This window comes from Mobula hypostoma, chromosome 17, assembly GCF_963921235.1.
Source record: "Mobula hypostoma chromosome 17, sMobHyp1.1, whole genome shotgun sequence".
In the NCBI taxonomy this organism is placed as follows: domain Eukaryota; kingdom Metazoa; phylum Chordata; class Chondrichthyes; order Myliobatiformes; family Myliobatidae; genus Mobula; species Mobula hypostoma.
In genome coordinates, this window is record NC_086113.1 from 40,274,371 (window position 1) to 40,289,937 (window position 15,567).

General features: G+C 44.4%; 1 protein-coding gene across 1 annotated transcript in view; it reads right to left on the reverse strand.

The window, feature by feature from the left end:
• The window catches only part of pdcd6 (programmed cell death 6), a 33,472-nt gene extending 17,910 nt beyond the window's left edge, over positions 1–15,562 (reverse strand). The window contains exons 1-2 of the mRNA XM_063069762.1: positions 15,352–15,562; positions 365–426 (exon numbers count right to left, since the gene is read on the reverse strand). Of these exons, the coding sequence (XP_062925832.1) occupies positions 365–426; positions 15,352–15,428 (139 nt within the window). The 5' untranslated portion in view covers positions 15,429–15,562. The remainder of the gene's footprint in view (positions 1–364; positions 427–15,351) is intronic.
• Between the last annotated feature and the right edge of the window lie 5 nt (positions 15,563–15,567).

Here is a 15,567-nt window from a genome sequence, read left to right on the forward strand (position 1 = left end):
GAATGTATCAAAAGTGCAAATGCAAGTTTTTCCAATTGTTTCATTCCCTCAATTTTTAATTTTAACATAATTTCTTTAAAAAATTCTAGTTGTTTAAAGATACACAAGAAACCCTAGTTAAAACTAGATTCGCTGTAAATAACAAAATTATAAATATTCATGTCTCCAAGTTTATGCACAGGAGAAAAATTAACTCATTAGAATTGTTGAAATATCAATTATAGTTCTATTTTTTTTGTCAATTCACTTATCTCACATGCCTGTCTTGAATTACACTTTTAAGTACCATATAGCCACATTTTTTAAAAAATGCTTTCCCAGCAAAGAATTGCAAACTTCAGTCTGTTTTTGCATCTTGACTTACCATTGGATAAAGCTTGCTGGAGCTCACTTTCAGATATTACCCCACTTCGGTCCCTATCAACTCTGAAAAAAACACAATGTAAGATATGAATAAAGCTTAGAAGTGGTTTCTGTAAGAAATTGTAGTATCATCTCATAATTACCATTTATTTTTAAGAATGGCACACTCTTTCTTCAGCCAGACGACATTGGTCAGGGAACGTGAGCTTTCCTAGATCAATGGTCAAACGATATGATGTGCAGAACATGCGATGTAACCCAAGATATATTCTGTGAGCAAACTAACCCTTGCCTTTCCAACAGTATGGCCAGCTCCCATGATTGGGACTAACCGGCAGCGAAATCACTCAAACAACTCTGCTGGCAATTATTCTGAATAATCTATTTTTGCCTTTAACCCAAAGATCCTTATACATCTACAGTATGTACAAACATTCCAAATGGAAATACCACATTAATAGTCTTTTTAAGGGGTTTCTTCTGTTATGTTATAATTAAAATGGCTTTTCTGTAATAATAAATGCTGAGAAAGTTCTCTCTCTAGCAGCTTGTTTGGGTTAGAAAGAGAATTGTATTCATTTGCTAAACAATTGGGATAGATGTTATTCTGTCTTGTGTGTCTGTAAGCTATTGTTCGCGGGTTTTGAGGCAGAAGGCACTATGGGGACAGAAAGAGGAGACATGATGCTGTGACCCTGGGCGGCAGGACCGACCCTGAGCGGGAGTCCGAGGCCCAGGGTCTTCGGCGAGGAGAGGAGACGAAGACAGAATCGTGTGGAGCGTCTGGTCGACCACTGTGGTTGGTCCCAGGTGGCAGGTCGAGGGGGTCAGAGGGGATCGAATGGTGGAAAGAAGTCTCCGTTAATCGAGCTCCAACTGCTGCGCATGAAATGGTTGAACTTTGATAAGTTTGGCGTCTTTTGTATTTTATCTCTATTAATTACATACCTCCAGCAAAATCTATAAAGTGTAATCATTTAATCGCATATGGTGTATTGTCTGTTATTTGGCGGGGTGGGGTACATCACACAGCATCCACCCAAACTTGATTACCCAGTTTGGCGGGGCCGAAGGCTGCTCCCCCTAGACGAAAGCGAGCTGAGAGAGCCTGAGGCTTACCAAGGGACTACATCTTCATTTAAGAATCTGCACTGATTAGTCAATTTCTTGTTTCAGTTGAACTCATTCAAAATTATTTGATTTTCAACATGATATCCGGATCAGGTGCACGAGTACTAGTGGTCTGAAATAAAGTTATTCAGCACTCAATGGCTCACCACCATGATGTCCCTAGATCCCATCTTTCTCAGCATCTGATAAGAGATTGAACCCTCACACAAAAATCCCAGCTCCCAGGGTTGTTCCTCCCACGCTTCAAACTTCAGCAACTAATGAAGTTACAGCACTGCCCTAGCATCTCTTCCCCATTCCTGATGCACAGCTCCTCCATTACTCCAGGTGCGTCCATCCAGATCGGTGTTACCCAGATGCCTGGTAATAGATACTACCCACCGAGATACAAGCAGGGTGGTACCACCAGAATATTGAACTTTCTGGAAATAGCTAAAAAACAGAAACCCTTGCTATGAATCAATAAGAGATGGATCTGAAGATAGGCCTTGCTCTGATAAGACAACTATTTATGTAAAAAGTTAAGACAATTGCAGAAAAGAAAAATATGCCCAACTGAGTGACATTGCACAAGGCACCAACATGACCAAAGTACAGTTTCCATAGATGTGGTGATGTCTTTTCCTATAATAGGTTCAGTGAAATGGAGATGGTGATCGTTAAAATGCTGCAGAACTAGTTCAGGATTCCCAACATTTTTAAATTATAATTTTATTGCAAGTTGTCATATTTAAAATAATTTTCAGCCTCAGCAAGTTTCAATAATACTTAGAGCAAAAGGCAAACTGCTGGAAGAAATCAGCGGGACAGGCAGCATCTATAGAGGCAAACAGACAATCCACATTTCAGGTAGACACCCTTCATCGGGACTGACGTCCAGATTCCAGCATCTGCAGTGCCTCCATTTAAAATTTTGGAGTTGGGTACTGAGAAATTGTTCAATGTCTGATTACATAATTTCATTTTTACTGGTTAGCTGGAATGCACATGCTCTCTTCAGAAGTGAAAAACACTCAGCCCCCATTTTTTTTATTGGGAACGTCAGAAACAATCACCTAGTCCTTCAGAGCCCTCTCCTGTGATATCTGTGTGTATTAGGGCAATTGGAAGATTTCTTTACCAAAAGTTCCCAAGAAACAGAATCATGTTTCCAGTGTCTTCCCAGTCAAGACTAAATTACATGGTATGGATGCAGAGCTGAAAAGTGCAATGCCTGGAAATCCACCCAGTTCCATCAGCTTGAGACAAAGCAATGGCATACTGCAAAAACAAAACAGCAGCACTAGTTGGGCCAGTGAAATACAAAAATCATTAGAATGAGGAAGAATCTCAGCAAGACATCTCCTTCCCACTACGAAAGTATGTGATTCAACAACAGGAGGAAGTACTTGGTCTTTTAAAACCCATGGAAAGTCTGTGCTGAGACGGTGGGTGAATGTGAGGATATAAGAGCGCATGAAAGAGAATTCATGCAGTTGGGCTGGTTTGAACTAGATCAGTGCATCAATGCTGGTAAATGAAACAAAATTCACCAGAATGTCAGTCTTAATATTAGCTGTCTGCAGTAAAGAAAAAACACCTATGTACACAAATAATGCTGCATCGCAGATGATGATGATGACATTGAAATTATGGTTCCATAGCAGCATAATGGAAATTTATTCCTATATAATATCCTTCTAGTTAACAAAGAATTTCTCATCCATGCCTTTGTTACTTCAATTGGCTATTTCAATATGCTCTTAACTGGTTTTCCTCATTTAATTATCCATGCATGGAAACGAAAAATCTCCTGCCCACACTAACACACAACACCCCATCTATATATATCTTCTCTGTTAAACTTCTCACTATTACTTCCAAATTCCTCCACAGCCTTGCATCTCCCAAAAAAAAGTAATCCACTTGTGTCCTTTAAGCCTCAAATAGGTATATTCATCTAATTCAGGCATCATAATGACCTTAGTCTACACATGCCACCATTATAGCAAGTATGCATTCAAATCCTATAGCCCAATCTGGAATTCTCATCCCAAATGTCTCAATATCTTTAAGACTTCTTTAACATCTATGGCAGAAAAAAATGCTAGAACATAGTAAGAAATTTGTAGCAGGGCATTTTTTTTTTTCTTCTGCAGTTGAACGGGGCACGACTGCGCAAGCACATGTAAGTCGGACTGTGAGGCAGCAGGAGTGTTTAAAAGGAGAGCAGATTAACGGAGCGGGCAACGGAGTAGGAAGGCTTTGGGTCCCGAGCAGAGGCTGAGAAGGAGTTTCACTCCAAGTGAGGCAAGGTTGGGTAAGTTCCTTTAATAAATCTAATTACCTTAGGAGTAGGTAATGGAGGCAGCAGTTAGGGCAGTTGAGTGCTCCGTTTGCAGGAGGTGGGAAGTCAGGACGAGCACAATCATCCTTGATAACTACACCTGCGAAAGGTGGATCCAGCTGCAGCTCCTGACAAACCAAGTTAGGGAACTGGAGCTGGAGCTGGATGAACTTCGGATCATTCGGGAGGCAGAGGTAGAAATAGAGAGGAGTTACAAGGAGATAGTCACCCCTAAGAGTCAGGAGACAGGTAGCTGGGTGACTGTCAGGTGAGGGAAGGGGAATAGACAGAATGAGCAGAGCACCCCTGTGGCCGTTCCCACCAATAATAAGTACATCGTTTTGGATATTGTTGATGGGGACGACCTACCAGGGACAAGTTGCAGTGGTTGTGTCTCTGGCACCGAGATGAGACCCTCAACTCAGAAGGGAAGGAGGGAAAAGAGGAGAGCAGTAGAGATCGAGAATCCCATATGGTCTGTTGCCTCCTTGGTGCCAAGGTCCGCGATATCTTGGATCAAGTTCTTGGTATTCTCAAGAGGTAGGGTGAGCAGCCGGATGTTGTGGTCCATGTAGGGACCAATGACATGGGTAGGAAGAGTGAGGAAGTCCTGAAAGGTGAGTTTAGGGAGTTAGGCGCCAAGTTAAAGGACAGGACCTCCAGGATAGCAATCTCAGGATTGCTACCAGTGCCACGTGCAAGCGGGCTTAGTAATAGTAAGATAGCGCAGATCAACACATGGCTGAAGACATGGTGCAGGAGGGAGAGCTTCAGATTTATAGATAATCGGGCAGTTTTCCAAGGAATGTGGGACCTGTTCCGGCGGGACAGTCCACACCTGAACTGGAAGGGGACAAATATTCCTGCATTTAGGTTTGCTAGAGAGATAGGTGGATTTAAACTAGATACGAGGGGAGAGGGGAACCAGAGTGTAGGAATAGATGTAGGGAAGAAGGAAGAAAAAGAAAATAGAAAAGTTGTTTGCACCATTAGTGATAAACAGAGAGTAAGAGGTGGAAAACTTCTTAAATGTATTTATCTTAATGCTAGGAGCATTATAAGAAAGATGGATGAGTTTAAAGCATGGATTGATACCTGGAAGTATGATGTGGTAGCTATTAGTGAAACATGGTTACAGGAGGAGTGTGATTGGCAACTAAATATTCCTGGATTTCATTGCTTCAGGTGTGATAGAATCGGAGGGACAAGAGGGGGAGGTGTTGCATTGCTTGTCAGAGAAAATATTACAGCAGTGCTCTGGCAGGATAGATTAGTGGGCTCGTCTAGGGAAGCTATTTGGGTGGAATTGAGGAATGGGAAAGGTGTATTAACTCTTATGGGGATGTATTATAGACCACCAAATGGAGAGACAGAATTGGAGGAGCAAATTTGTAAGGAGATAGCAGATATTTGTAGTAAGCACGAGGTTGTGATTGTTGGAGATTTTAATTTTCCACACATAGACTGGGAAGCCCATACTGTAAAAGGGATGGATGGTTTGGAGTTTGTAAAATGTGTGCAGGATAGTTTTTTGCAGCAATACATAGAGGTACCAATGAGAGAAAGGGCAGTGTTGGATCTCTTGTTAGGGAATGAGATAGGTCAGGTGACAGAGGTTTGTGTTGGGGAGCACTTCAGGTCCAGTGATCACAAGTGCTATTAGTTTCAATATAATTATGGAGAAGGATAGGTCTGGACCCAGGGTTGAGATTTTTGATTGGAGAAAGGCCAACTTTGAGGAGACGCGAAAGGATTTAGGAGTGGATTGGGACAATTTGTTTTATGGGAAGAATGTAAGAGAAATGGAGGTCATTTAAAGGCGAAATTTTGAGAGTACAGAATTTTATCTTCCTGTTAAGTTGAAAGGAAAGGTTAAAAGTTTGAGAGAGCCATGGTTTTCAAGGGATAGTGGAAACTTGGTTTGGAAAAAGAGAGATATCTACAATAAATATAGGCAGCATGGAGTAAATGAGGTGCTCGAGGAATATAAAGAATGTAAAAAGAATCTTAAGAAAGAAATTAGAAAAGCTAAAAGAAGATACGAGGTTGCTTTGGCAAGTAAGGTGAAAATAAATCCCAAGGGTTTCTACTGTTATATTAATAGCAAAAGGATAGTGAGGGATAAAATTAGTCCCTTAGAAAATCAGAGTGGACAGCTATGTGTGGAGCCTAAAGAGATGGGGAGATTCTGAACAATTTCTTTCCTTTGGTATTCACTAAGGAGAAGGATATTGAAGCAACATACATCAAAGTTGCTGGTGAACGCAGCAGGCCAAGCAGCATCTATAGGAAGAGGCGCAGTCGACGTTTCAGGCCGAGACCCTTCATCAGGACTAACTGAAGGAAGAGTGAGTAAGGGATTTGAAAGCTGGAGGGGGAGGGGGAGATGCAAAATGATAGGAGAAGACAGGAGGGGGAGGGATAGAGCCGAGAGCTGGACAGGTGATAGGCAAAAGGGGATACGAGAGGATCATGGGACAGGAGGTCCGGGAAGAAAGACAAGGGGGGGGGTGACCCAGAGGATGGGCAAGAGGTATATTCAGAGGGACAGAGGGAGAAAAAGGAGAGTGAGAGAAAGAATGTGTGCATAAAAATAGGTAACAGATGGGGTACGAGGAGGAGGTGGGGCCTTAGCGGAAGTTAGAGAAGTCGATGTTCATGCCATTAGGTTGGAGGCTACCCAGACAGAATATAAGGTGTTGTTCCTCCAACCTGAGTGTGGCTTCATCTTTACAGTAGAGGAGGCCGTGGATAGACATGTCAGAATGGGAATGGGATGTGGAGTTAAAATGTGTGGCCACTGGGAGATCCTGCTTTCTCTGGCGGACAGAGCGTAGATGTTCAGCAAAGTGGTCTCCCAGTCTGCGTCGGGTCTCACCAATATATAAAAGGCCACATCGGGAGCACCAGACGCAGTATATCACCCCAGTCGACTCACAGGTGAAGTGATGCCTCACCTGGAAGGACTGTTTGGGGCCCTGAATGGTGGTAAGGGAGGAAGTGTAAGGGCATGTGTAGCACTTGTTCCGCTTACACGGATAAGTGCCAGGAGGGAGATCAGTGGGGAGGGATGGGGGGGACGAATGGACAAGGGAGTTGTGTAGGGAGCGATCCCTGCGGAATGCAGGGCGGGGGGGGAGGGAAAGATGTGCTTAGTGGTGGGATCCCGTTGGAGGTGGCGGAAGTTACGGAGAATAATATGTTAGACCCGGAGGCTGGTGGGGTGGTAGGTGAGGACCAGGGGAACCCTATTCCTAGTGGGGTGGTGGGAGGATGGAGTGAGAGCAGATGTACGTGAAATGGGGGAGATGTGTTTAAGAGCAGAGTTGATAGTGGAGGAAGGGAAGCCCCTTTCTTTAAAAAATGAAGACATCTCCCTCGTCCTAGAATGAAAAGCCTCATCCTGAGAGCAGATGCGGCGGAGACGGAGGAATTGCGAGAAGGGGATGGCGTTTTTGCAAGAGACAGGGTGAGAAGAGGAATAGTCCAGATAGCTGTGAGAGTCAGTAGGCTCTTAGTAGACATCAGTGGATAAGCTGTCTCCAGAGACAGAGACAGAAAGATCTAGAAAGGGGAGGCAGGTGTCGGAAATGGACCAGGTAAACTTGAGGGCAGGGTGAAAGTTGGAGGCAAAGTTAATAAAGTCAACGAGTTCTGCATGCGTGCAGGAAGCAGCGCCAATGCAGTCGTCGATGTAGCGAAGGAAAAGTGGGGGACAGATACCAGAATAGGCACGGAACATAGATTGTTCCACAAACCCAACAAAAAGGCAGGCATAGCTAGGACCCATACGGGTGCCCATAGCTACACCTTTAGCTTGGAGGAAGTGGGAGGAGCCAAAGGAGAAATTATTAAGGTTAAGGACTAATTCCGCTAGACGGAGCAGAGTGGTGGTAGAGGGGAACTGATTAGGTCTGGAATCCAAAAAGAAGCGTAGAGCTTTGAGACCTTCCTGATGGGGGATGGAAGTATATAAGGACTGGACATCCATGGTGAAAATAAAGCGGTGGGGGCCAGGGAACTTAAAATCATCGAAAAGTTTAAGAGCGTGAGAAGTGTCACGAACATAGGTCGGAAGGGATTGAACAAGGGGTGATAAAACAGTGTCGAGGTATGCAGAAACGAGTTCGGTGGGGCAGGAGCAAGCTGAGACAATAGGTCGGCCAGGACAGGCAGGTTTGTGGATCTTGGGTAGGTGGTAGAAACGGGAAGTGCGAGGTGTGGGAATTATAAGGTTGGTAGCAGTGGATGGGAGATCCCCTGAGTGGATAAAGTCGGTGATTGTGTGGGAGACAATGGCCTGGTGCTCCTTAGTGGGGTCACGATCGAGGGGTAAATAAGAGGAGGTATCTGCAAGTTGTCGCTGTGCCTCGGCAAGGTAGAGGTCAGTACGCCAGACTACAACAGCACCCCCCTTATCGGCGGGTTTAATAATAAGGTTAGGATTAGTGCGGAGGGAGTGGAGAGCAGAGCGTTCTGAAGGAGTGAGGTTGGAATGGGGACGAGGTGCGGTGAAGTCGAGACGATTGATGTCCCGTCAGCAGTTAGCGATAAAGAGATCCAGAGCAGGCAGAAGACCAGAGCGGGGTGTCCATGAAGAAGAGGAGGGTTGAAGACGGGAGAAGGGGTCATCGGTGGGGGTGGAAGAGTCCTTGCCGAAGAAGTAGGCTCGGAGACGGAGACGGCGGAAGAAAAGTTCCGCATCATGGCGAACACGGAACTCGCTGAGGTGTGGGCGAAGGGGGACAAACGTGAGGCCCTTACTGAGAACAGAGCGTTCTGCCTCCGACAGTTGAAGGTCGGAGGGGATGGTAAAGAACCGGCACGGATGAGAGCTGGGATCAGAGGGGGGAGGGGGGAGGCTGGGGGTGTCAGTGGAGAGGGGAGGTTTGGGGTGAGAGGAAGATGGAGCCTCTGAGGGCCCAGGAGTTGATGGTGGGATCTGAGGAAGACGGGGCTGCGGAGTGGTGGTGGGGGAAGGGGAGACGGGAATCACAACAGCAGCACATAAAGACCCGGCCTGGAGTTCAAGGCTGGAATCTTGAGAGCTGGGATCAGAGGGGGGAGGGGGGAGGGGGGAGGCTGGGGGTGTCAGTGGAGAGGGGAGGGTTGGGGTGAGAGGAAGATGGAGCCTCTGAGGGCCCAGGAGTTGACGGTGGGATCTGAGGAAGACGGGGCTGCGGAGTGGTGGTGGGGGAAGGGGAGACGGGAGTCACAACAGCAGCACATAAAGACCCAGCCTGGAGTTCGAGGCTGGAGTCGCAGTTGGTGGTTGCGCAATCACTTCGAATGTGTCCATGGTCGTTGCTGGAGTCCGGGTTTTGAATATGTCCTGAGGTGTTGGAGCCGCCGAGATCAATGGCAGGGGCCGCAATTGAAAGTTCATGCCTGCTAGCGTCGGGGCCGGCAGGCTCTGGAGTCCATAGATGTAGGATCTTGCGATCTTTGCCAAACATGACAAAGTCAAAAAAATGGCGATTGCAGGCGTGAATCTGACGGAGGATGAAATAACGGGTAGGACCATTACAGACGGCGAAGAAAGTGTCCCGAAGGTGTGGAAGGGTCTGGGATAGGGACACCAAGTACCTCCTCATGGCGGAGAGCGTCGCCTTCAGAGCTTGACGGGAGAAGCGGCGAGAGGCAGAGTCAATAAAATGTGAGTACCTGGGATCCTCAGAAGGTCCAAATTGAGAGGCTTGGAAACGAATCCTAAAGCCAACTGGAGTAAGTTGGCGACGGAGGCATGTTCCAAGAAAGGATATATGGCTGTGATAGCGAGTTTGAGTCAAAGTGTGGTCGAAAAGTTGAAGAGCCGAAGAAATTACAGATGGGGAGCAGTGAGAGATGGTTTCACTGAACTCCCGTCGAAGAGAGGATCTAAACTTCTTCGGTGTAGGCATCACCGGAAGATATTGAATTGTGTAAGACAAGGGAAACAGGTATGGAAGTTATGGAAACTATGATAATTAAAGAAGAGCTGGAGCTTTTAAGAAATATAAAAGTGGATAAGTCTCCGGGTCCTGTCGGGATATTCCCCGAGACCTTGAGGGAAGTTAGTGTGGAAATAGCAGAGGCTCTGACAGAAATATTTCAAATGTCATTAGAAATGGGGATGGTGCCGGAGGATTGGCGTATTGCTCATGTTGTTCCATTGTTTAAAAAGGGGTCTAAGAGTAAACCCAGCAATTATCGGCCTGTGAGTTTGATGTCAGTGGTGGGTAAATTGATGGAAAGTATTCTTAGAGATGGTATATATAATTATCTGGATAGACAGGGTCTGATTAGGAACAGTCAACATGGATTTGTGTGTGGAAGGCCATGTTTGACAAATCTTATTGAATTTTTTGAAGTGGTTACTAGGAATCTTGACAAGGGTAAAGCAGTGGATATTGTCTATATAGACTTCAGTAAGGTCTTTGACAAGGTCCCGCACGGAAGGTTGGTTAAGAAGATTCAATCGTTAGGTATTAATATTGAAGTAGTGAAATGGATTTAGCAGTGGCTGGATGGGTGATGCCAGAGAGTAATGGTGGATAACTGTGTGTCAGATTGGAGGCCGGTGACTAGTGGTGTGCCTCAGGGATCTGTACTGGGTCCAATGTTATTTGTCATATACATTAATGATCTGGATGATGGTGTGGTAAATTGGATGAGTAAGTATGCAGATACTAAGATAGGTGGTGTTGTGGATAATGAAGCAGGTTTTCAAAGCTTGCAGAGAGATCTAGGCCAGTTAGAAGAGTGGGCTAAAAGATGGCAGATGGAGTTTAATGCTGATAAATGTGAGGTGTTACATTTTGGTAGGACTAATCAAAATAGGACATACATGGTAAATGGTAAGGCATTGAAGAATGCAGTAGAACAGAGTGATCTAGGAATAATGGTGCATAGTTCCCTGAAGGTGGAATCTCATGTGGCTAGGGTGGTGAAGAAAGCTTTTGGTATGCTGGCCTTTATAAATCAGAGCATTGAGTATAGGAGTTGGGATGTAATGTTGAAATTGTACAAGGCATCGCTGAGGCCAAATTTGGAGTATTGTGTACAGTTTTGGTCACCGAATTATAGGAAACATGTCAACAAAATAGAAAGAGTACAGAGAAGATTTACCAGAATGTTACCTGGGTTTCATCACCTAAGTTACAGGGAAAGGTTGAACAAGTTGGGTCTTTATTCTTTGGAACATAGAAGGTTGAGGGGGGACTTGATAGAGGTATTTAAAATTATGAGGGGAATAGAGAGAGTTGACTTGGATAGGCTTTTTCCATTCAGAGTGGGGGAGATTCAAACAAGAGGACATGAGTTGAGAGTTAAAGGGCAAAAGTTTAGGGGTAACATGAGGGGGAACTTCTTTACTCAGATGGGTAGCTGTGTGGAATGAGCTTCCAGCAGAAGTGGTTGAGGCAGGTTCGATGTTGTCGTTTAAAGTTAAATTGGATAGGTATATGGACAGGAAAGGAATGGAGGGTTATGGGCCGAGTGCAGGTCGGTGGGACTAGGTTAGAGTAAGAGTTTGGCACGGACTAGAAGGGCCGAGATGGCCTGTTTTGGTGCTGTAATTGTTATATGGTTATAAAAGGACTGGGTAGTCAGCATAGATACATGAACAAAAATTCTCAATCATCATCTTTAGGGTGTATCTAGCAGAGATGATTGGGAAACCAGAGGAAGTAGCATATTCAGACTCTCAGGCCTCCAATAAAATACCACAAGGAGTAACACACACAAGATGCTGGAGGAACTCAGCAGGGTAGGCAGAATCTATGTATGGAAATGAATAAATAGTCAATGTTTCAGGCCGAGACCCTTCTTCAGCACTGAGAAGGAAGGGGGAAGATGCCAGAATAAAAAGGTAGGGGGAGGGGAATGAGGCTAGCTAGAGGTGAAAGGTGAAGCCAGATAGGTGGGAAAGGTCAAGGGCTGAAGAAGGAATCTGATAGGAGAGTAGAGCACAGGCAAAAGGGAAAGAATGGGGTGGACCCAGGGGAAAGTGCCACATGAGGTCACCAAACAAAATTAGAGCACATGGAGTGGGAATAATATCAATTGAACACTAGGTAATGGATACAAATCAGTATTTTCAGATTGAGGAAGTATAGCAAGGTGCTGCAGCATTAATTAGGGTTGGGGCTACAATTGTTCAAAGTCTACATGATTTGCACGAAAGTCAAGTGAAATACATTAATATTTGCTAAAGAGTTCAAGCTGGGTGGCAGCGTGAGATGTGAAGAGGCTTCAGGAGGATAAAGGCAGGTTAAATGAATGGGCAAGAACATGGCAGCTGCGAGCATATGCACAAAAAAACGCAAGGTTATACACCTTGATGGGAAAAATGATAACAATCTAATCTGTCAGAATACAACACAATAACATCACCTCAATGTTTTCCCAACAGCTCTTGAAGAGGAAGTCTAGTGAAAAATGTTTATTTATCAATGATTTTGTACCTGCTATTCTATCAGTTTCCAGCAAAAGTAAACCTCCACTTGCTGGAGTAAAAGTAAGGATTCATAATTAAACAAATCAATATGACACTCATTCCAGTTTATTCAAAATGAAACCATTTTCAATATCTACACATTTAACTACCCACAATTTTGCACTAAGGACAACTCCTAACACACCAGTGATGAACTGAAAATGTGCAACCTAAAAGTTAATCCTAACAAATAATGTTGCTTGGTAACTCCAAACAATACAACCCACACACTGAACAAAAATCATATACTGAAAATGTACAACTGCTAATTAAAGCAAAAGAAGCTGAAAATCTACAGCAATTAATATCAGATATACTGCATGAAAAAATCCTATTACAGCCAAAAAAAACAATGCAAACATTTTGGGATCCAAACTAGAGGCAAAATTAGTTAAAATGTACAAATGGCAAACAAAAGCCTTCAAAGTCTGAAAAACACTACACTATAGTGAGCAAAGTCTGAAAATATTTTTCTGAAGTAAGCATTCTCAAACTTTTCCATCCCACTCAAGCTCATATTTTCCATGATATTCGTAAATTTAAATATGCCTTCTTGCAGCCAGTAGTCCACCCAACTCCAACTCTTTACACCTTTATCAAGTTCAGAACCACATATAATGAAACCATTGATACTACTTTCCATTTCTAATTTTAGCCATTAACATAGATCCTGAGGAGTTTTAATCCCAAGTCTAAGGCTATAATCAACCAACCTTCCCTTGGGTTACTTGAAACTTTTATCAATTTTCGCTCCACCATAAAGGAACCATGTTTTCCCTTACAATGTAGGATGCCATTTCTACTCCTACTAATCTTCCCTGTAATCATACCACCAGTAGGCTTCACATGTTGTCTGAAGATGATGAAGTATAGAAATACTAATCTGTCAGAAGACCATGCAATAACAACACTTAAAATGCTTTACTGATTTCCTGGCAGCTCCTGAAGAGATATACTGATGCTGGCTGCCCTTCAATTTCTCTGTTAAAATACTTGCCCCTCACTAGGTAAAGTAGAAAATAAGCTTTGACATTGTACTTTGAAGGCAGAATTAATTCCCGCAAACTGTTACCCAATGAACATAGAACAGCGGGAAGAAAGAATTTCCTTTGTACACTAATGACAACTGCAAGTTCCCCATCCACTTATCTTGGTTTAGATCGACTTTCAAATTACACCATCACATAACATTTTACTTTTACACAAAATAATCTACCACTGCACATTAAGTATCAAAATCATGCCTTAGTTAAGGAAAGCTAATTTTTCATGATCATTATGTTCCATTTCTACCAAGTTTCAAAAGCTGAAAACATATTGTTGTACCGAGTGAGTTGTACCATTGAATAGTATGGGCCCATAGGCCCATACTATATTGTGTCGACCTATATAAACCAGCTCCATGGTCAATCTAACCCACCTCCTAGAACTCTCCATTTTCTGACATCCCTGTGTCTGTCTAATGAGCCTTTTAAATGTCCCTATTGCAGCAGCCTCAACCACGACTCTCAGCATTGCATTCTAAGCACATACCACTGTAGAAAAAACCTACCCCTGACATCCCTCCTAATCTTTCCTCTACTAAAGGAATGTCCTCTGGTAGTGGCCATTGCCACCCTTGGGGAAAGGCATCACCCACCCACTCTGTCTATATCTCTCATAATCTTATACACGTCTATCATCCTTCATTCCCAAGAGAAAAGCTCCAGCTCGCTTAATCTTCCTCATAAAACATATTCTCTAATTCAGGCAGCATCCTGGTAGATCTTCCCTGTGTTCTCTCAAAATCTTCCACATCCTTCCCATAATGAGGAACCAGAACTGAATACAATACTCTTAAGTGTGGTCTGACCACAGTTTTATAGAGCTGCACCACTACCTCCCGGCTCTTGAACTCAATCTGACTAATGAAGATCAACAGATCATAGGCCCTATCCACCCCATCAACTTTGCCACACAAGATCCCTGTTCCTCAAAAATGCTAAGAATCCTGCTATTAACCCTGTACTCTGCCTTCAAGTTCGATCTTCCAAAGTGTATTGCTTGACACTTTTCCAGATTGAACTCCATCTTATCATTTCTTTGCTCAGTTCTGCATCCTGACTAATTCCCTCTGTAACCTACAACAAACTGCACACTATCCACAGCATCAGCAACCTATATGTCATCTGCAAACTCAGTAACCCACCCGTCCACTTCCTCATCAAGTCACAAGGAGTAGAAGTCACAGACTGGATCCTCGTGGGTATTGAATGTAATTCTATATAAACAGTAAGCAAAAGTGATTTGTAACTGATTAGAACAAGTGAATGATCACCTTCCTGAAACATTTCCTAACTCTCTCTCCATATACACTGGCTTACAATGAGCATTTCTTAACTTTATTTTAGATTTGCAGTTTACTTGCCCTCCAAACCTGGAACGGACTGAATGGCCTCTAGCTTGTAACTTTTAACAGCTGACTGGGGAGTAGTTACACTAACATACAACAACTTCTTAGCTACCAGAATACATTAAAATCAAACCTAATTCAAACAGAAATCTGATATCATTTCAACCAACTCTAAACATATGCTGACTCGTGGCACTCGTTATTACTACTCTCACTCCTTCAATCCATCGTTTTCTATTCCACTCACCCACCTACATTCTCTAGATGTACAACACAGTAAAGTGCTGTTACATAAAAATAACTCAAACTCAGATACACACAAGTAAACAGCCGTATTTGTGAATAAGACCTCATCATGCATCTTCAGATCCACTGTGCCCACCCTTCTGCCCAATGCTCCAGCATCTTGCGTGTGCTGCCCCCAGCAACTGCCGCTCCTACTTTCCCCCCTTCCGTGCTTTTCCATCCCCTGCGACCCTCTTCCCCCCTCCATCCCGTTTTCCCACTTACTCCCTAACATACCCACCTCCTCTCACCGCCCTATCACTCCTACTATCCCATTCATTCCCGCCACCCCTGTTACCCCCAGTCCCCCTCTTCCCCCATCTCTTTCTCTCCGCTGCCCCGCCGCCGCCGCCCCGGGGGGTGGGCCGGTTGCCGTACCGCTGGAAGATGTTCCAAAGGAAGCCCTGGTCGCAGACGCCGTTGTTCTGGTGCGGCGGACGGTACTGATAAGCCATCACGCGCTGCCACGAACTCGATCCCGGACGAGAAGCTCCGCTCGCGCCGCAGGTCCAGCACAGACAGACACTTCCGCCAGCCAGCCACCCACCAACCGAGCGAGCGGCCCAACCCGCGCGCCGTCACGCGCTGCGCTGG